This window comes from Lonchura striata, chromosome 31, assembly GCF_046129695.1.
Source record: "Lonchura striata isolate bLonStr1 chromosome 31, bLonStr1.mat, whole genome shotgun sequence".
NCBI classification, from domain to species: domain Eukaryota; kingdom Metazoa; phylum Chordata; class Aves; order Passeriformes; family Estrildidae; genus Lonchura; species Lonchura striata.
Window position 1 is genome coordinate 5991421 of NC_134633.1, and position 14756 is coordinate 6006176.

The 14756-nt window shown below is 63.0% G+C and overlaps 1 protein-coding gene across 2 annotated transcripts; it reads right to left on the reverse strand.

The window, feature by feature from the left end:
- Positions 1-15: 15 nt before the first annotated feature.
- On the reverse strand, positions 16-14559 carry LOC110483158 (creatine kinase M-type). 2 transcript variants are annotated; one of them, XM_077789196.1, is made up of 8 exons: positions 14504-14559; positions 11602-11801; positions 9424-9578; positions 6745-6877; positions 5161-5332; positions 3450-3573; positions 2559-2748; positions 16-335 (listed from the first exon to the last, which is right to left on the reverse strand). In XM_077789196.1, exons 2-8 carry the CDS (start codon positions 11792-11794, stop codon positions 157-159), a joined length of 1146 nt encoding a protein of 381 aa, XP_077645322.1. In that variant the 5' UTR covers positions 11795-11801; positions 14504-14559; the 3' UTR covers positions 16-156. The 2 variants fall into 2 exon arrangements, with proteins under 2 accessions (XP_077645322.1, XP_077645323.1); XM_077789197.1 differs by lacking the exon at positions 16-335 and adding an exon at positions 1361-1485.
- Between the last annotated feature and the right edge of the window lie 197 nt (positions 14560-14756).

The following is a 14756-nucleotide window of genomic DNA, read 5'->3' on the forward strand; positions in this document are numbered from 1 at the left end:
AAGCACCCAAGCGCAGCCGGGACCTGCAGCGTTTATTGGGGCCGCTCTGGGGGGACTCGGGGGGTCCCCGGGGGGACTCGGGGGGTCCCCGGGGAAATTTTGGGGTCCCCGGGGGGTCCCCACGGGCTCTCGGGGGGTCGCCGGGCGCCCCCTCCCCTATTTCTGCGCCGGGATCATGTCGTCGATCGGCTGCTTCTGCTCCAGCTTCTTCTCCATCTCCACCATGAGCTTGACGCCGTCCACCACCATCTGCACCTGCTCCACCTCCGAGAAGCCCAGGCGGTCGGCGTTGGAGATGTCGAAGACGGAGCCCACCGCGGCCGTGTCCACCCCGCCTGGACGCACGGACACACGGACACACGGACAGAGGGGTGGTCAGTGAGGGATGGACACCACTGACCACTCCTGAGCACCCTCTGTCCACCCCCTGTCCATCCAGTGTCTGATGGCCCCACCGCGGCCGTGTCCACCCCGCCTGGACACACGGACACACGGACAGATGGACAGAGGGGTGGTCAGTGAGGGACAGACAGCCATGGACACCACTGACCACTCCTGTCCACCCCCTGTCCATCCCCTGTCCATCCACTGCTCAATGGTCCCACCGCGGCCGTGTCCACCCCACCTGGACACGGACACACGGACAGACGGACAGAGGGGTGGTCAGTGAGGGACGGACACCACTGACCACTCCTGTCCATCCCCTGTCCATCCAGTGTCCATCCAGTGCCTGATGGTCCCACCATGGCCATGTCCACCCCGCCTGGACACACGGACAGATGGACAGAGGGGTGGTCAGTGAGGGATGGACACCCCCGGGCACCACTGACCACTCCTGAGCGCTCCTGACCATCCCCTGTCCATCCATCAATGGCCCCACTGCGGCCGTGTCCACCCCGCCTGGACGCACGGACACACGGACAGATGGACAGAGGGGTGGTCAGTGAGGGATGGACACCCCTGGACACCACTGACCACTCCTGTCCATCCCCTGTCCATCCCCTGTCCATCCCCTGCTCAATGGTCCCACCGCGGCCGTGTCCACCCCGCCTGGACGCACGGACACACGGACACACGGACAGAGGGGTGGTCAGTGAGCCACGGATGTTCCTGGACCCCACTGACCACTCCTGAGCGCTCCTGACCATCCCCTGTCCATCCATCAATGGTCCCACCGCGGCCGTGTCCACCCCGCCTGGACGCACGGACACACGGACACACGGACAGAGGGGTGGCCAGTGAGGGATGGACACCACTGACCACTCCTGTCCATCCCCTGTCCATCCCCTGTCCATCCCCTGCTCAATGGCCCCACCGCGGCCGTGTCCACCCCGCCTGGACACACGGACACACGGACAGATGGACAGAGGGGTGGTCAGTGAGGGACAGACAGCCATGGACACCACTGACCACTCCTGTCCATCCCCTGTCCATCCCCTGTCCATTCCCTGCTCAATGGTCCCACCGCGGCCGTGTCCACCCCGCCTGGACACATGGACACACGGACAGACGGACAGAGGGGTGGTCAGTGAGGGATGGACACCACTGACCACTCCTGTCCATCCCCTGTCTGATGGCTCCATGGTCCCACTGTGTCCACCCCGCCTGGACACACGGACACACGGACAGAGGGGTGGTCAGTGAGGGATGGACACCACTGACCACGCCTGAGCACTCCTGACCATCCCTTGTCCATCCCCTGTCCATCCCCTGTCCATCCCCTGCTCAATGGTCCCACCGGGGCCGTGTCCACCCCGCCTGGACGCACGGACACACAGACAGACGGACAGAGGGGTGGTCAGTGAGGGACGGACAGCCATGGACACCACTGACCACTCCTGTCCATCCAGTGTCTGATGGCTCCATGGTCCCACTGTGTCCACCCCGTCTGGACACACGGACACACGGACACACGGACAGAGGGGTGGTCAGTGAGCCACGGACACCGCTGACCACTCACTGACCACTCACTGGCCACTCTTGACCACTCCTGTCCATCAGGTCCCTCACAGTGTCCCTTTCCTGGGGGATTTTGGGGTGTCCCTGCCCTACCTCAGGTGGATTTGGGGTGATTTTGGGGTCCCACCTGTGCCACGTTTCTGCAGGCGCAGGTGCTTGAGGATCTCCTCGAACTTGGGGTGCTGGCTGAGGTGAACTTGGGGTGTCCCCGCCCTACCTCAGGTGGATTTTGGGGTGTCCCCGCCCTACCTCAGGTGGATTTTGGGGTGATTTTGGGGTCCCACCTGTGCCGCGTTTCTGCAGGCGCAGGCGCTTGAGGATCTCCTCAAACTTGGGGTGCTGGCTGAGGTGATTTGGGGTGTCCTTGCTGTATCTCAGGTGAATTTGGGGTGTCCCCACCCTACCTCAGGTGAATTTGGGGTGATTTTGGGGTCCCACCTGTGCCACGCTTCTGCAGGCGCAGGCGCTTGAGGATCTCCAACTTGAGGTGCTGGCTGAGGTGAACTTGGGGCTGCCATTTCAATTTGGGGGTGTCCCTGCCCTACCTCAGGTGGATTTGGGGGTGTCCCCGCCCAGCCCAGGTGATTTTGGGGTCCCACCTGTGCCGCGCTTCTGCAGGCGCAGGCGCTTGAGGATCTCCTCGAACTTGGGGTGCTGGCTGAGGTGCTGCAGGCGCACGTGGACGCCGCCGCGCAGCCCCGTGCCCAGGTTGGACGGGCACGTCAGGATGTAGCCCAGGTGCTCCGTCCACATGAACGGGTGCCCGGCCTGCTTGAAGATCTCCTCGATCTGGGGACAGGATGGGGACCATGAGGGGACACAGCTGGTGGCACCTGGGGCCAGCGAGGACACGCCCAGGGCACACCCGGGGCGCTCAGGGTTGTTGGTGTCACCTCAAGCGTCACCTCGATGTCCCCAGATGTCCCCAAATCCTCAGTGTCCCAGATGTCCCCAAAATGTCCCCAAAATGTCCCCTGACCTTCTCGAGGCCGACACCTCCTTCACATTCCTTCACTTCTCCATGGAGATGTGACCCCAAATCCCACCATGTCCCCAGATCCTCAGTGTCCCCAAAATCCCTCTGTGTCCCCAAATCCTCAGTGTCCCCGATGTCCCGAAATGTCTCCAGATGTCCCCAAGTGTCCCCAGGTGTCTCCCGACCTTCTCGAGGCCGACACCTCCTTCATGTTCCCTCACTTCTCCATGGAGATGTGACCCCAAATCCCTCCGTGTCCCCAAATCCTCAGTGTCCCCAAAATCCCTCCGTGTCCCCAAATCCTCCGTGTCCCAGATGTCCCCAAATGTCCCCAAATGTCTCCAGATGTCCCCAAGTGTCCCCAGGTGTCTCCCGACCTTCTCGAGGCCAACACCTCCTTCACGTTCCCTCACTTCTCCATGGAGATGTGACCCCAAATCCCATCATGTCCCCAAATCCTCCAATGTCCCAGATGTCCCCAGATGTCCCCAGATGTCCCCAAAATGTCCCCGACCTTCTTGAGGCCGACGCAGAAGCGCCGGAACACCTCCTTCATGTTGCCGCCCTTCTCCATGGAGATGACGCGCAGGTGATCCTCCTCGTTCACCCACACCAGGAACGTTTTGTTGTCGTTGTGCCTGGGGACACCCCGGGGGGACACCTCAGCACCCGCCAGGTGTGCCCAGGTGTGCCCAGGAACCTGCCAGGTGTGCCCAGGAACCCACCAGGTGTGCCCAGGAACCTGCCAGGTGTGCCCAGGAACCCACCAGTGTGCCCAGGTGTGCCCAGGTGTGCCCAGGAACCCACCAGGTGTGCCCAGGAACCCACCAGGTGTGCCCAGGTGTGCCCAGGAACCCACCAGTGTGCCCAGGTGTGCCCAGGAACCCACCAGGTGTGCCCAGGTGTTCCCAGGTGTGCCCAGGTGTGCCCAGGAACCCACCAGGTGTGCCCAGGTGTGCCCAGGAACCCACCAGGAGTTCCCAGGTGACCCCAGGTGTGCCCAGGTGTGCCCAGGAACCCACCAGGTACCGGCCAGGTGACCTCAGGAACACCCCAGGTGTGCCCAGGTGCCCCCCAGCTACCCCAAGGTATTTCCAGGAGCACCCCGGGTGCCACCCAGGTGCCCAAAGCTTCCCCCAAACCCCCCCTGGTGCCCCCCAGGTGCCCACCAGATGCCCCCAGGTGCCCCCAGGTGCCCCCCAGGTGCCCCAGGTGCCCCCAGGTGCCCACCAGATGCTCCCAGATGCCCCCAGGTGCCCAAAGCTTCTCCCAAAACCCCTCCAAACCACCCCTAGGTGCCCCCCAGGTGCCCACCAGGTGCCCCCCAGGTGCCCCCAGGTGCCCCAAGCTTCCTCCAAAACCGCCCCAGGTGCCCCCAGGTGCCCCAGGTGCCCACCAGATGCCCCCCGATGCCCCCAAGAACCCCTCAGGAACCTCCTGGGTGCCACAGGGTGCCCCCAGGTGCCCCAGGTGCCCCAGGTGCCCAAAGCTTCTCCCAAAACCCCTCCAAACCCCCCCCAGATGCCCTCCAGGTGCCCCAGGTGCCCACCAGATGCTCCCAGATGCCCCCAGGTGCCCAAAGCTTCTCCCAAAACCCCTCCAAACCACCCCTAGGTCCCCCCCAGGTGCCCCCCAGGTGCCCAAAGCTTCTCCCAAAACCCCTCCAAACCACCCATAGGTGCCCCCCAGGTGCACCCAGGTGCCCCAGGTGCCCACCAGATGCCCCCAGGTGCCCAAAGCTTCTCCCAAAACCCCTCCAAACCCCCCCAGGTGCCCCCCAGGTGCCCCAGGTGCCCACCAGATGCCCCCCGATGCCCCCAAGAACCCCTCAGGAACCTCCTGGGTTCCACAGGGTGTCCCCAAATGTCCCCCAGGTGCCCCCCAGGTGCCCACAGGTGCCCCCAGGTGCCCAAAGCTTCCCCCAAAACCCCTCCAAACCCCCCCAGGTGCCCTCAGGTGCCCACCAGGTGCCCCCAGGTGCCCAAAGCTTCTCCCAAAACCCCTCCAAACCACCCCTAGGTGCCCCAGGTGCCCCCCAGATGCCCCCAGGTGCCCAAAGCTTCTCCCAAAACCCCTCCAAACCCCCCCCCAGGTGCCCCAGGTGCCCACCAGATGCCCCCAGGTGCCCAAAGCTTCTCCCCAAACCCCTCCAAACCACCCCTAGGTACCCCCCAGATGCCCACCAGGTGCCCCCCAGGTGCCCCCCAGGTGCCCCAGGTGCCCACCAGATGCCGCGGGCGTCGGGCCAGTCGCGGGCCATGCCCGATGCCAGCAGCAGGGGCGACACGGGCTTGTCGAAGAGGAAGTGATCGTCGATGAGCTGCTGCTGCTCCTGCTCCGTCATGGCCTTCAGCGGGTAGTACTTGCCCTTGAACTCCCCCTCCAGGCTGTTCAGGGCTGCCGGGGCGGGTCAGAGCCGGGCACGGCCCTGGCACGGCCCTGGCACGGCTTTGGCATGGCCCTGGCACGGCCCTGGTACAGCCCTGGTACAGCCATGGTATGACCCTGGCACGGCCCGGGCACAGCCCTGGCACGGCCCTGGCACGGCTTTGGCATGGCCCTGGCACAGCTTTGGCATGGCTTTGGCATGGCCCGGGCACGGCCTTGGCACGGCCTTGGCATGGCCCTGGCACAGCTTTGGCATGGCTTTGGCATGGCCCGGGCACGGCCTTGGCACGGCCCTGGTATGGCCTTGGCACGGCCCTGGCACGGCCTTGGCATGGCTTTGGCATGGCCCTGGCACGGCCCTGGTATGGCCCTGGCACAGCTTTGGCATGGCTTTGGCATGGCCCTGGCACGGCCTTGGCACGGCCCTGGCACAGCTTTGGCATGGCTTTGGCATGGCCCAGGCACGGCCTTGGCACGCCCCGGGCACGGTCTTGGCACGGCCCGGGCACGGTCTTGGCATGGCTTTGGCACGGCCTTGGCATGGTTTTGGCATGGCCCTGGTACAGCCCTGGCACGGCCTTGGCATGTCCCTGACACAGCCTTGGCACGGCCTTGGCATGGCTTTGGCATGGCCCTGGTACAGCCCTGGTACAGCCCTGGTACAGCCCTGGTACGGCCCTGGCACGGCCCGGGCACGGCCCTGGCACGGCCCTGGCACGGCCAGGACATGCCCAGCCACACCCAGCCATGCCAAACATGGATTGGCCGTGTCCATCCGCCCCAAATCCATCCCAAATCCACCCAAAATTCATCCCAAATCCATCCCAAATCCATCCCAAATCCACCCAAAATTAATCCCAAATCCAGCCCAAATCCATCCCAAATCCATCCCAAATCCACCCAAAATTCATCCCAAATCCATCCCAAATCCCACCTGAATCTCAGCCCCAAGTCCCACCCCAAATCCACCCAAAATTAATCCCAAAATTAATCCCAAAATTAATCCCAAATCCATCCCAAATCCATCCCAAATCCATCCCAAATCCATCCCAAATCCACTCCAAATCCACCCCAAATCCCACCCCAAATCCACCCAAAATTCATCCCAAATCCATCCCAAATCCATCACAAATCCACCCAAAATTAATCCCAAATCCCATCCCAAATCCCACTCCAAATCCACCCAAAATTAATCCCAAAATTAATCCCAAATCCATCCCAAATCCACCCCAAATCCCACCCCAAATCCACCCAAAATTAATCCCAAATCCACCCCAAATCCCACTCCAAATCCACCTAAAATTAATCCCAAATCCACCCCACCCCACCCATCTAGGCCACGCCCACACAGACCACGCCCACACAGACCACGCCCACCGGGCCACGCCCACCGGCCTCGCCCAATCAGGCCACGCCCTCACCTTTGACGGACAGCTTCTCGATGGCGCGGCGCTCGCCGCGGCTGCAGTGCGGTGGCAGCGAGTAGCCCTTGATGCTGCGGCCGGTGCGCACGCGGCTGCTCAGCACGTACTTGGGGTCCAGGTCCTCGCCGCCCTGCACCCCGAAAAGAGTCACCCCAAAAAGCCCGAAATTCCACCCAAAAAAACCCAAAATTCCACCCAAAAAACTCCCAAAAAACTCCCATCGAAATATTCCCAATTACACCCAAAATATTCCCTCAAAATCTCCCCCTCTGAGACCCCGCACTGCCCAGCACGTACTTGGGGTCCAGGTCCTCGCCGCCCTGCACCCCGAAAAGAGTCACCCCAAAAACCCCGGAATTCCACCCAAAAAACCCCAAAATTCCAGCCAAAAAACCCCCAAAAAACTCCCATTGAAATATTCCCAATTACACCCAAAATCTCCCCCTCTGAGACCCCCGCATTCCTAAACACGTACTTGGGGTCCAGGTCCTCGCCGCCCTGCACCCCGAAAACGGGTCACCCCAAAAACCCCGGAATTCCACCCAAAAAAACCCAAAATTCCACCCAAAAAACCCTGAAATTCCACCCAAAAAACCCAAAATTCCACCCAAAAAACCCCCAAAAAACTCCCATCGAAATACCCCCAAATAGACCCAAAATATTCTCTCCTCTGAGACCCCCGCACTGCTCAGCATGTACTTGGGGTCCAGGTCCTCGCCGCCCTGCACCCCGAAAAGAGTCACCCCAAAAACACCGAAATTTCACCCAAAAAACCCCAAAATTCCACCCAAAAAAACCCAAAAAACTCCCATTGAAATACCCCCAAATAGACCCAAAATATTCCCCCAAAATCTCCCCCTCTGAGACCCCCGCACTGCTCAGCACGTACTTGGGGTCCAGGTCCTCGCCGCCCTGCACCCCGAAAAGAGTCACCCCAAAAAACCCGAAATTCCACCCCAAAAACCCCGAAATTCCACCCAAAAAACCCCCAAAAAACTCCCATCGAAATACCACCAAATAGACCCAAAATATTCCCCCAAAATCTCCCCCTCTGAGACCCCCACATTCCTAAACACGTACTTGGGGTCCAGGCACCCCAAAAAGCCCGAAATTCCACCCAAAAAAACCCGAAATTCCAGCCAAAAAAACCCCAAAAAAACTCCCATCGAAATATTCCCAATTACACCCAAAATATTCCCTCAAAATCTCCCCCTCTGAGACCCCCGCATTCCTAAACACGTACTTGGGGTCCAGGTCCTCGCCGCCCTGCACCCCGAAAAGAGTCACCCCAAAAAGCCCGGAATTCCACCCCAAAAAACCCAAAATTCCACCCAAAAAAACCCCAAAATTCCACCCAAAAAACCCAAAATTCCACCCAAAAAACCCAAAATATCTCCCTCCAAAAAACCCCCTCAAAACCCTCCTGAGGTGGTTTTGATGGGCCACCACCCCTTCCTTGCCCTCCTGAGACCTCTGGGGACTCCCCCAAATTCTGGGGGACCCTCCCAAATTTTGGAAACGTCTCCCAAATTTAGGGACCCCTCCCAAATTTTGGGACCCCCCAAATTTTGGGGTCTCACCACCTGGAGCTTGTCCTGATCATTGGTGGCTTTGTGGGGTCACCCCTTCCTGCCCTGCTGAGACCTCTGGGAACCCTCCCAGATTTTGGGGACCCACCCAAATTTTGGAACCCCCCAAATTTCGGGACCCCCCAAATTTCGGGACCCTCCCAAATTTTGGGCTCTCTCCCACATTGAGCTTCTCCTGGTCTGTGGCTTTGTGGGGTCACCCCATGGTGGCCCCATCACCCCTTCCCTGCCCTGCTGAGACCTCTGGGAACCCTCCCAGATTTTGGGGACCCACCCAAATTTTGGAAACCGCCAAATTTCGGGACCCCCCAAATTTCGGGACCCCCCCAGATTTTGGGGTCCCCCACCTTGATCTTCTCCTGGTTGAGGTCGGTGCTTATCGGTGGCTTTGTGGGGTCACCCCTTCCTTCCCTCCTGAGACCTCTGGGAACCCTCCCAGATTTTGGGGACCCACCCAAATTTTGGAATCCCCCAAATTTTGGAACCCCCCAAATTTCGGGACTCCCCAAATTTCGGGACCCCCCAAAATTTTGGGATCTCCCCACCTTGATCTTCTCCTGGTTGAGGTCGGTGCTTATCGGTGGCTTTGTGGGGTCACCCCTTCCTTCCCTCCTGAGACCTCTGGGAACCCTCCCAGATTTTGGGGACCCACCTACATTTTGGAACCCCCCAAATTTCGGGACTCCCCAAATTTCGGGACCCTCCCAAATTTTGGGCTCTCTCCCACATTGAGCTTCTCCTGGTCTGTGGCTTTGTGGGGTCACCCCATGGTGGCCCCATCACCCCTTCCTGCCCTGCTGAGACCTCTGGGAACCCTCCCAGATTTTGGGGACCCACCCAAATTTTGGAAACCGCCAAATTTCGGGACCCCCCAAATTTCGGGACCCCCCCAGATTTTGGGGTCCCCCACCTTGATCTTCTCCTGGTTGATGTTGGTGCTTATCAGTGGCTTTGTGGGGTCACCCCTTCCTTCCCTCCTGAGACCTCTGGGAACCCTCCCAGATTTTGGGGACCCACCCAAATTTTGGAACCCCCCAAATTTCGGGACCCCCCAAATTTCGGTTCCCCCAAATTTTGGGACCCCCACCTTGAGGTTCTCGTGGTTGAGGTCGGTGCGGTGCTTGTCCGTGGGCTTGTAGCCGCCGTGCCGGTCCTGGATCACGGGGTCGAAGAGCTCCTTGAAGACCTCGTAGGACTCCTCGTCCCCGGCCACGCAGCCAACGGTCATGATGAACGGGTGGCCTGGGGACACCGGGGTCACCGGGGTCACCGGGACCAGTATGGAACTGGGATTGGGTACTGGGACCAGTCTGGGACTGGGATTGGGTACTGGGACTAGTATGGGACTGGGATTGGCTACTGGGACCAGTCCGGGACTGGGATTGGCTACTGGGACCAGTCCGGGACTGGGATTGGGTACTGGGACCAGTCCGGGACTGGGATTGGCTACTGGGACCAGTCCGGGACTGGGATTGGCTACTGGGACCAGTCTGGGGCAGGGATTGGGTACTGGGACCAGTCTGGGGCTGGGATTGGGTACTGGGACCAATACGGGACTGGGATGGGCTACTGGGACCAGTATGGGACTGGGATTGGGTACTGGGACCAGTACGGGACTGGGATTGGGTCTGGGACCAGTACGGGACTGGGATTGGGTACTGGGACCAGTACGGGACTGGGATGGGCTACTGGGACCAGTATGGGACTGGGATTGGGTACTGGGACCAGTCCGGGACTAGGATTGGGTACTGGGACCAATACGGGACTGGGATGGGCTACTGGGACCAGTATGGGACTGGGATTGGGTACTGGGACCAGTACGGGACTGGGATTGGGTACTGGGACCAGTACGGGACTGGGATTGGGTACTGGACCAGTCTGGGACTGGGATTGGGTACTGGGACCAGTACGGGACTGGGATGGGCTACTGGGACCAGTACGGGACTGGGATTGGGTACTGGGACCAGTACGGAACTGGGATTGGGTACTGGACCAGTCTGGAACTGGGATTGGGTACTGGACCAGTCTGGGGCTGGGATTGGGTACTGGGACCAGTCTGGGACTGGGATTGGGTACTGGGACCAGTCTGGGACTGGGATTGGGTACTGGGACCAGTCTGGGACTGGGATTGGGTACTGGGACCAGTACGGGACTGGGATTGGGTACTGGGACCAGTCTGGGACTGGGATTGGGTACTGGGACCAGTACGGAACTGGGATTGGGTACTGGGACCAGTCCGGGACTGGGATTGGGTACTGGGACCAGTATGGGACTGGGATGGAACTGGGAGGGGTCTCTGTCTCTGGTCTCTGGTCTCTGGCCCCATGTGCAGATCAGGACCCCCATGGAGGAACTGGGGACACCAAGGATGGGTTGGAGACCCCAAGGGTGGGGTGGAGACCCCAAGGGTGGGGTGGAGACCCCATGGACCATTTGGAGACCCCATGGGTAAGTTGGAGACCCCAAGGGTGGGGTGGAGACCCCAAGGGTGGGTTGGAGACCCCATGGACCATTTGGAGACCCCATGGGTGAGTTGGAGACCCCAAGGATGGGGTGGAGACCCCAAGGGTGGGGTGGAGACCCCATAGATGGGTTGATGACCCCTTGGGCAGTTTGGAGACCCCTCGGGTGGGCTGGGGACCCCTTGGGTGGGTTGATGACCCCTTGGGTGGGTTGATGACCCCTTGGGTGGGGTGGGGACTCCTTGAGTGGGCCGGGGACCCCATGGATGAGTTGGGGACCCCATGGATGGGCTGATGACCCCATGGAACATTTGGAGACCCCTCGGGTGGGCCGGGGAGCCCATGATCCATTTGGAGACCCCATGGATGGGCTGATGACCCCTCGGGTGGGCCGGGGACCCCATGGACCATTTGGAGACCCCATGGGTGGTGTGGAGACCCCGTGGGCAGTTTGGAGACCCCATAGATGGGTTGATGACCCCATGGGCAGTTTGGAGACCCCATGGGTGGTGTGGAGACCCCGTGGGCAGTATGGAGACCCCTCGGGTGGGGTGGAAACCCCATGGGCAGTTTGGAGACCCCATGGGTGGTGTGGAGACCCCGTGGGCAGTTTGGAGACCCCATAGATGGGTTGATGACCCCATGAGCAGTTTGGAGACCCCATGGGTGGTGTGGAAACCCCATGGGCAGTTTGGAGACCCCATGGGTGGTGTGGAGACCCCGTGGGCAGTTTGGAGACCCCATGGGTGGTGTGGAGACCCCGTGGGCAGTTTGGAGACCCCTGGGGTGGGCCGGGGACGCACCGGGGTTGTCCACGCCGGTCTGGATGACGTCGTCGAGGGTGAAGCCGCTGGGGGTCTCCTTGTCGCGCAGCTTCTGGTACAGGGCGGGGGTCAGCACCTTGGCCATGTGGTTGTTGTGCTTGGACAGGTCCGGGAACTCCTCCTCGGCCGAGAACTTCTGCTTGTACTTGTTGTGGGTGTTGCTGAAGGGCATGGTGGCACTGCGGGGACACGGGGACACTGTGGGGACACCGTGGGGACACCGTGGGGACACCGTGGGGACATGGGGACATGGTGGGGATGGGGACACGGGGACAGGGAACTCCTCCTCGGCCGAGAACTTCTGCTTGTACTTGTTGTGGGTGTTGCTGAACGGCATGGTGGCACTGCGGGGACACGGGGACACCGTGGGGACATGGGGACATGGTGGGGACACTGTGGGGACACTGTGGGGACATGGGGACACCGTGGGGACACGGGGAGAGGGAGCTCCTGGTTGGCCAAGAACTTCTGCTTGTACTTGTTGTGGGTGTTGCTGAACGGCATGGTGGCACTGCGGGGACACGGGGACACCATGGGGACATTGTGGGGACACCGTGGGGACACGGGGACACTGTGGGGACACCATGGGGACACAGGGACACCGTGGGGACATGGGGACACCATGGGGACACCATGGGGACACCATGGGGACATGGGGACATGGTGGGGATGGGGACACGGGGACAGCCAGGTGACACCAGGGACACTGGGACACGGGAGGGACACAGGGACATGGTGGCACTGCGGGGACACGGGGACACTGTAGGGACACCGTGGGGACATGGTGGGGACACCGTGGGGACATGGGGACATGGTGGGGATGGGGACACCATGGGGACAGGGAGCTCCTCCTCGGCCGAGAACTTCTGCTTGTACTTGTTGTGGGTGTTGCTGAAGGGCATGGTGGCACTGCGGGGACACGGGGACACTGTGGGGACACCGTGGGGACATCGTGGGGACACGGGGACACCGTGGGGACATGGTGGGGACATGGGGACATGGGGACAGCCAGGTGACACCAGGTGACACCGGGGACACCGGGGACACCGTGGGGACACGGTGGGGACACGGGGGGGACACTGTGGGGACATGGTGGCACCGTGGGGACACTGGGACACGGGGGGGACACTGTGGGGACACTGTGGGGACATTGTGGCACCACGGGGACATGGGGACAGCCAGGTGACACCGGGACACGGGGGGGACATGGTGGCACCATGGGGACACGGGGACAGCCAGGTGACACCAGGTGACACCATGGGGACATGGTGGCACTGCGGGGACACGGGGACAGCCAGGTGACACCGGGACACGGGGGGGACATGGTGGCACCATGGGGACACGGGGACAGCCAGGTGACACCAGGTGACACCAGGTGACACCGCGTGCCACAGGAGGGACACGGGGGGGCTCTGGGGCGTGTCCTGGTGGGCGTGGCCAAAGGGGCGTCGTCACCAAAGGGGCGTGGCTAAAGGGGGCGTGGCCACCAAAGGGGCGTGACCACCAAAGGGGCGTGGTCACCAAAGGGGCGTGGCCACCAAAGGGGCGTGGCCGCCCCGCTCCGCTCCTTGTTCGGGCCGGGGCTATTTATAGCCCGGGGGGGGAACCGGGGGTTGGGGGGTCCCGGTGACACCGGGGGGGGTCGGGACCCGGTCCCGGTGACACCGGGGGGGTCGGGACCCGGTCCCGGTGACACCGGGGGGGTCGGGACCCGGTCCCGGTCCCAAATTCCGGTCCCGAATTCCGATCCCAAATCCCGGTCCCGGTGACACCGGGGGGAGTCGGAACCCGGTCCCGGTCCCAAAGCCCGGACCCGAATTCCGATCCCAAATCCCGGTCCCGGTCCCGGACCCGAATCCCGGTCCCGGTGACACCGGGGCGGTCGGGACCCGGTCCCGGTCCCAAAGCCCGGTCCGGAATTCCGATCCCAAATTCTGGACCCGAATTCCGGTCCCGGTGACACCGTGGGGAGGGCGGGTCGGGGTCGGGTCCCGGTCCCGGTCCCGGTCCCGAATCCTGGTCCCAAATCCCGGTCCTGGTGACACCGAGAGCGTTCGGGTCCCAGTCCCGGTTCTCAGTCCTGAATCCCGAACCCAAATCCCGGTGCCGAATCCCGGTGCCCGTCCCGGTGACACCGTGGGGGGGGGGGGGGGGTCGAGTCTCTGTCCCGGTCCCGGTCCCAAATCCCGGTCCCGGTGACACCGGGGGTGTCCCGACCCTTCCTGACTGTCCCGGTCCCGATTTGGGTCCCTGGGGGTCTCCCGGGGGGCGTCCCGGGGGGTCCCGGGAGGGGGGTCCCGGTGGTCCCGGGGAGGTCCCGGTGGGTCCAGGTTGTCTCCGGGGGGATCCCGGGGATCTCCCGGGGGGTCCCGGTGGTCCTGGGGGGGTCCCGGGGGTCTCTCGGGGGGGTCCCGGTGGGATCCCGGTGTTCCCGGGGGGGTCCCGGGGGTCTCCCGGTGCTCCCGGGGGGGTCCCGGGGGGTCCCGGGAGGGGGTCCCGGTGGTCCCGTTGGTCCCGGGGAGGTACTGGTGGGTCCAGGTTGTCTCCGGGGGGATCCCGGTGGTGTCCCAGTGTTCCCGGGGGTCTCCCGGTGTTCCCGGGGGTCTCTCGGGAGGGATCCCGGTGGTCCCGGGGGTGTCCCGGGGGTCTCTCGGGGGGATCCCGGTGCTCCCGGGGGTCTCCCGGTGTTCCCGGGGTTCTCTCGGGGGGGATCCCGGTGCTCCCGGGGGGGTCCCGGGGGGTCCCGGGGGTCTCCCGGTGTTCCCGGGGGGGTCCCGGGGGTCTCTCGGGGGGGATCCCGGTGTTCCCGGGGGGGTCCCGGGGGTCTCTCGGGGGGGATCCCGGTGGTCCCGGGTGGGTCCCGGGGGTCTCCCGGCCGTACCTGTCGGTGTCAGCGGGGCCGGGTCGGGTCGGGGTCGGGCCGGTACCGGGCGCGGGGGGGAGCGGTGGGACCGGGACCCCCCAGGGGCGCTTTTATCCCCCCCGGGACCCCCCCCGGCCCCGGGGGGCTCCGGGGGGACCCCGAACCGGGCGGGGCCGGGCCCTGGCGGAGCCGCCCCCGGCCCGCGGGAGACCCTCGGGGACCCCCGGAGCCGCCCCCCGGTGTCCGGTGTCACCGGGGGGGGGACACGGGG

Bases quoted from the DNA above. Each gene is read 5' to 3' on its own strand.
- LOC110483158 (XM_077789196.1), bottom strand. From the start codon at position 11,794: ATGCCCTTCAGCAACACCCACAACAAGTACAAGCAGAAGTTCTCGGCC. The intron at 6,878-9,423 runs GTGGGGGTCCCA...TTCGGGGTGCAG, and splicing joins TCAACCACGAGAACCTCAAG to GGCGGCGAGGACCTGGACCC. The intron at 5,333-6,744 runs GTGAGGGCGTGG...CCGCCCCGGCAG, and splicing joins CGAGAAGCTGTCCGTCAAAG to CCCTGAACAGCCTGGAGGGG.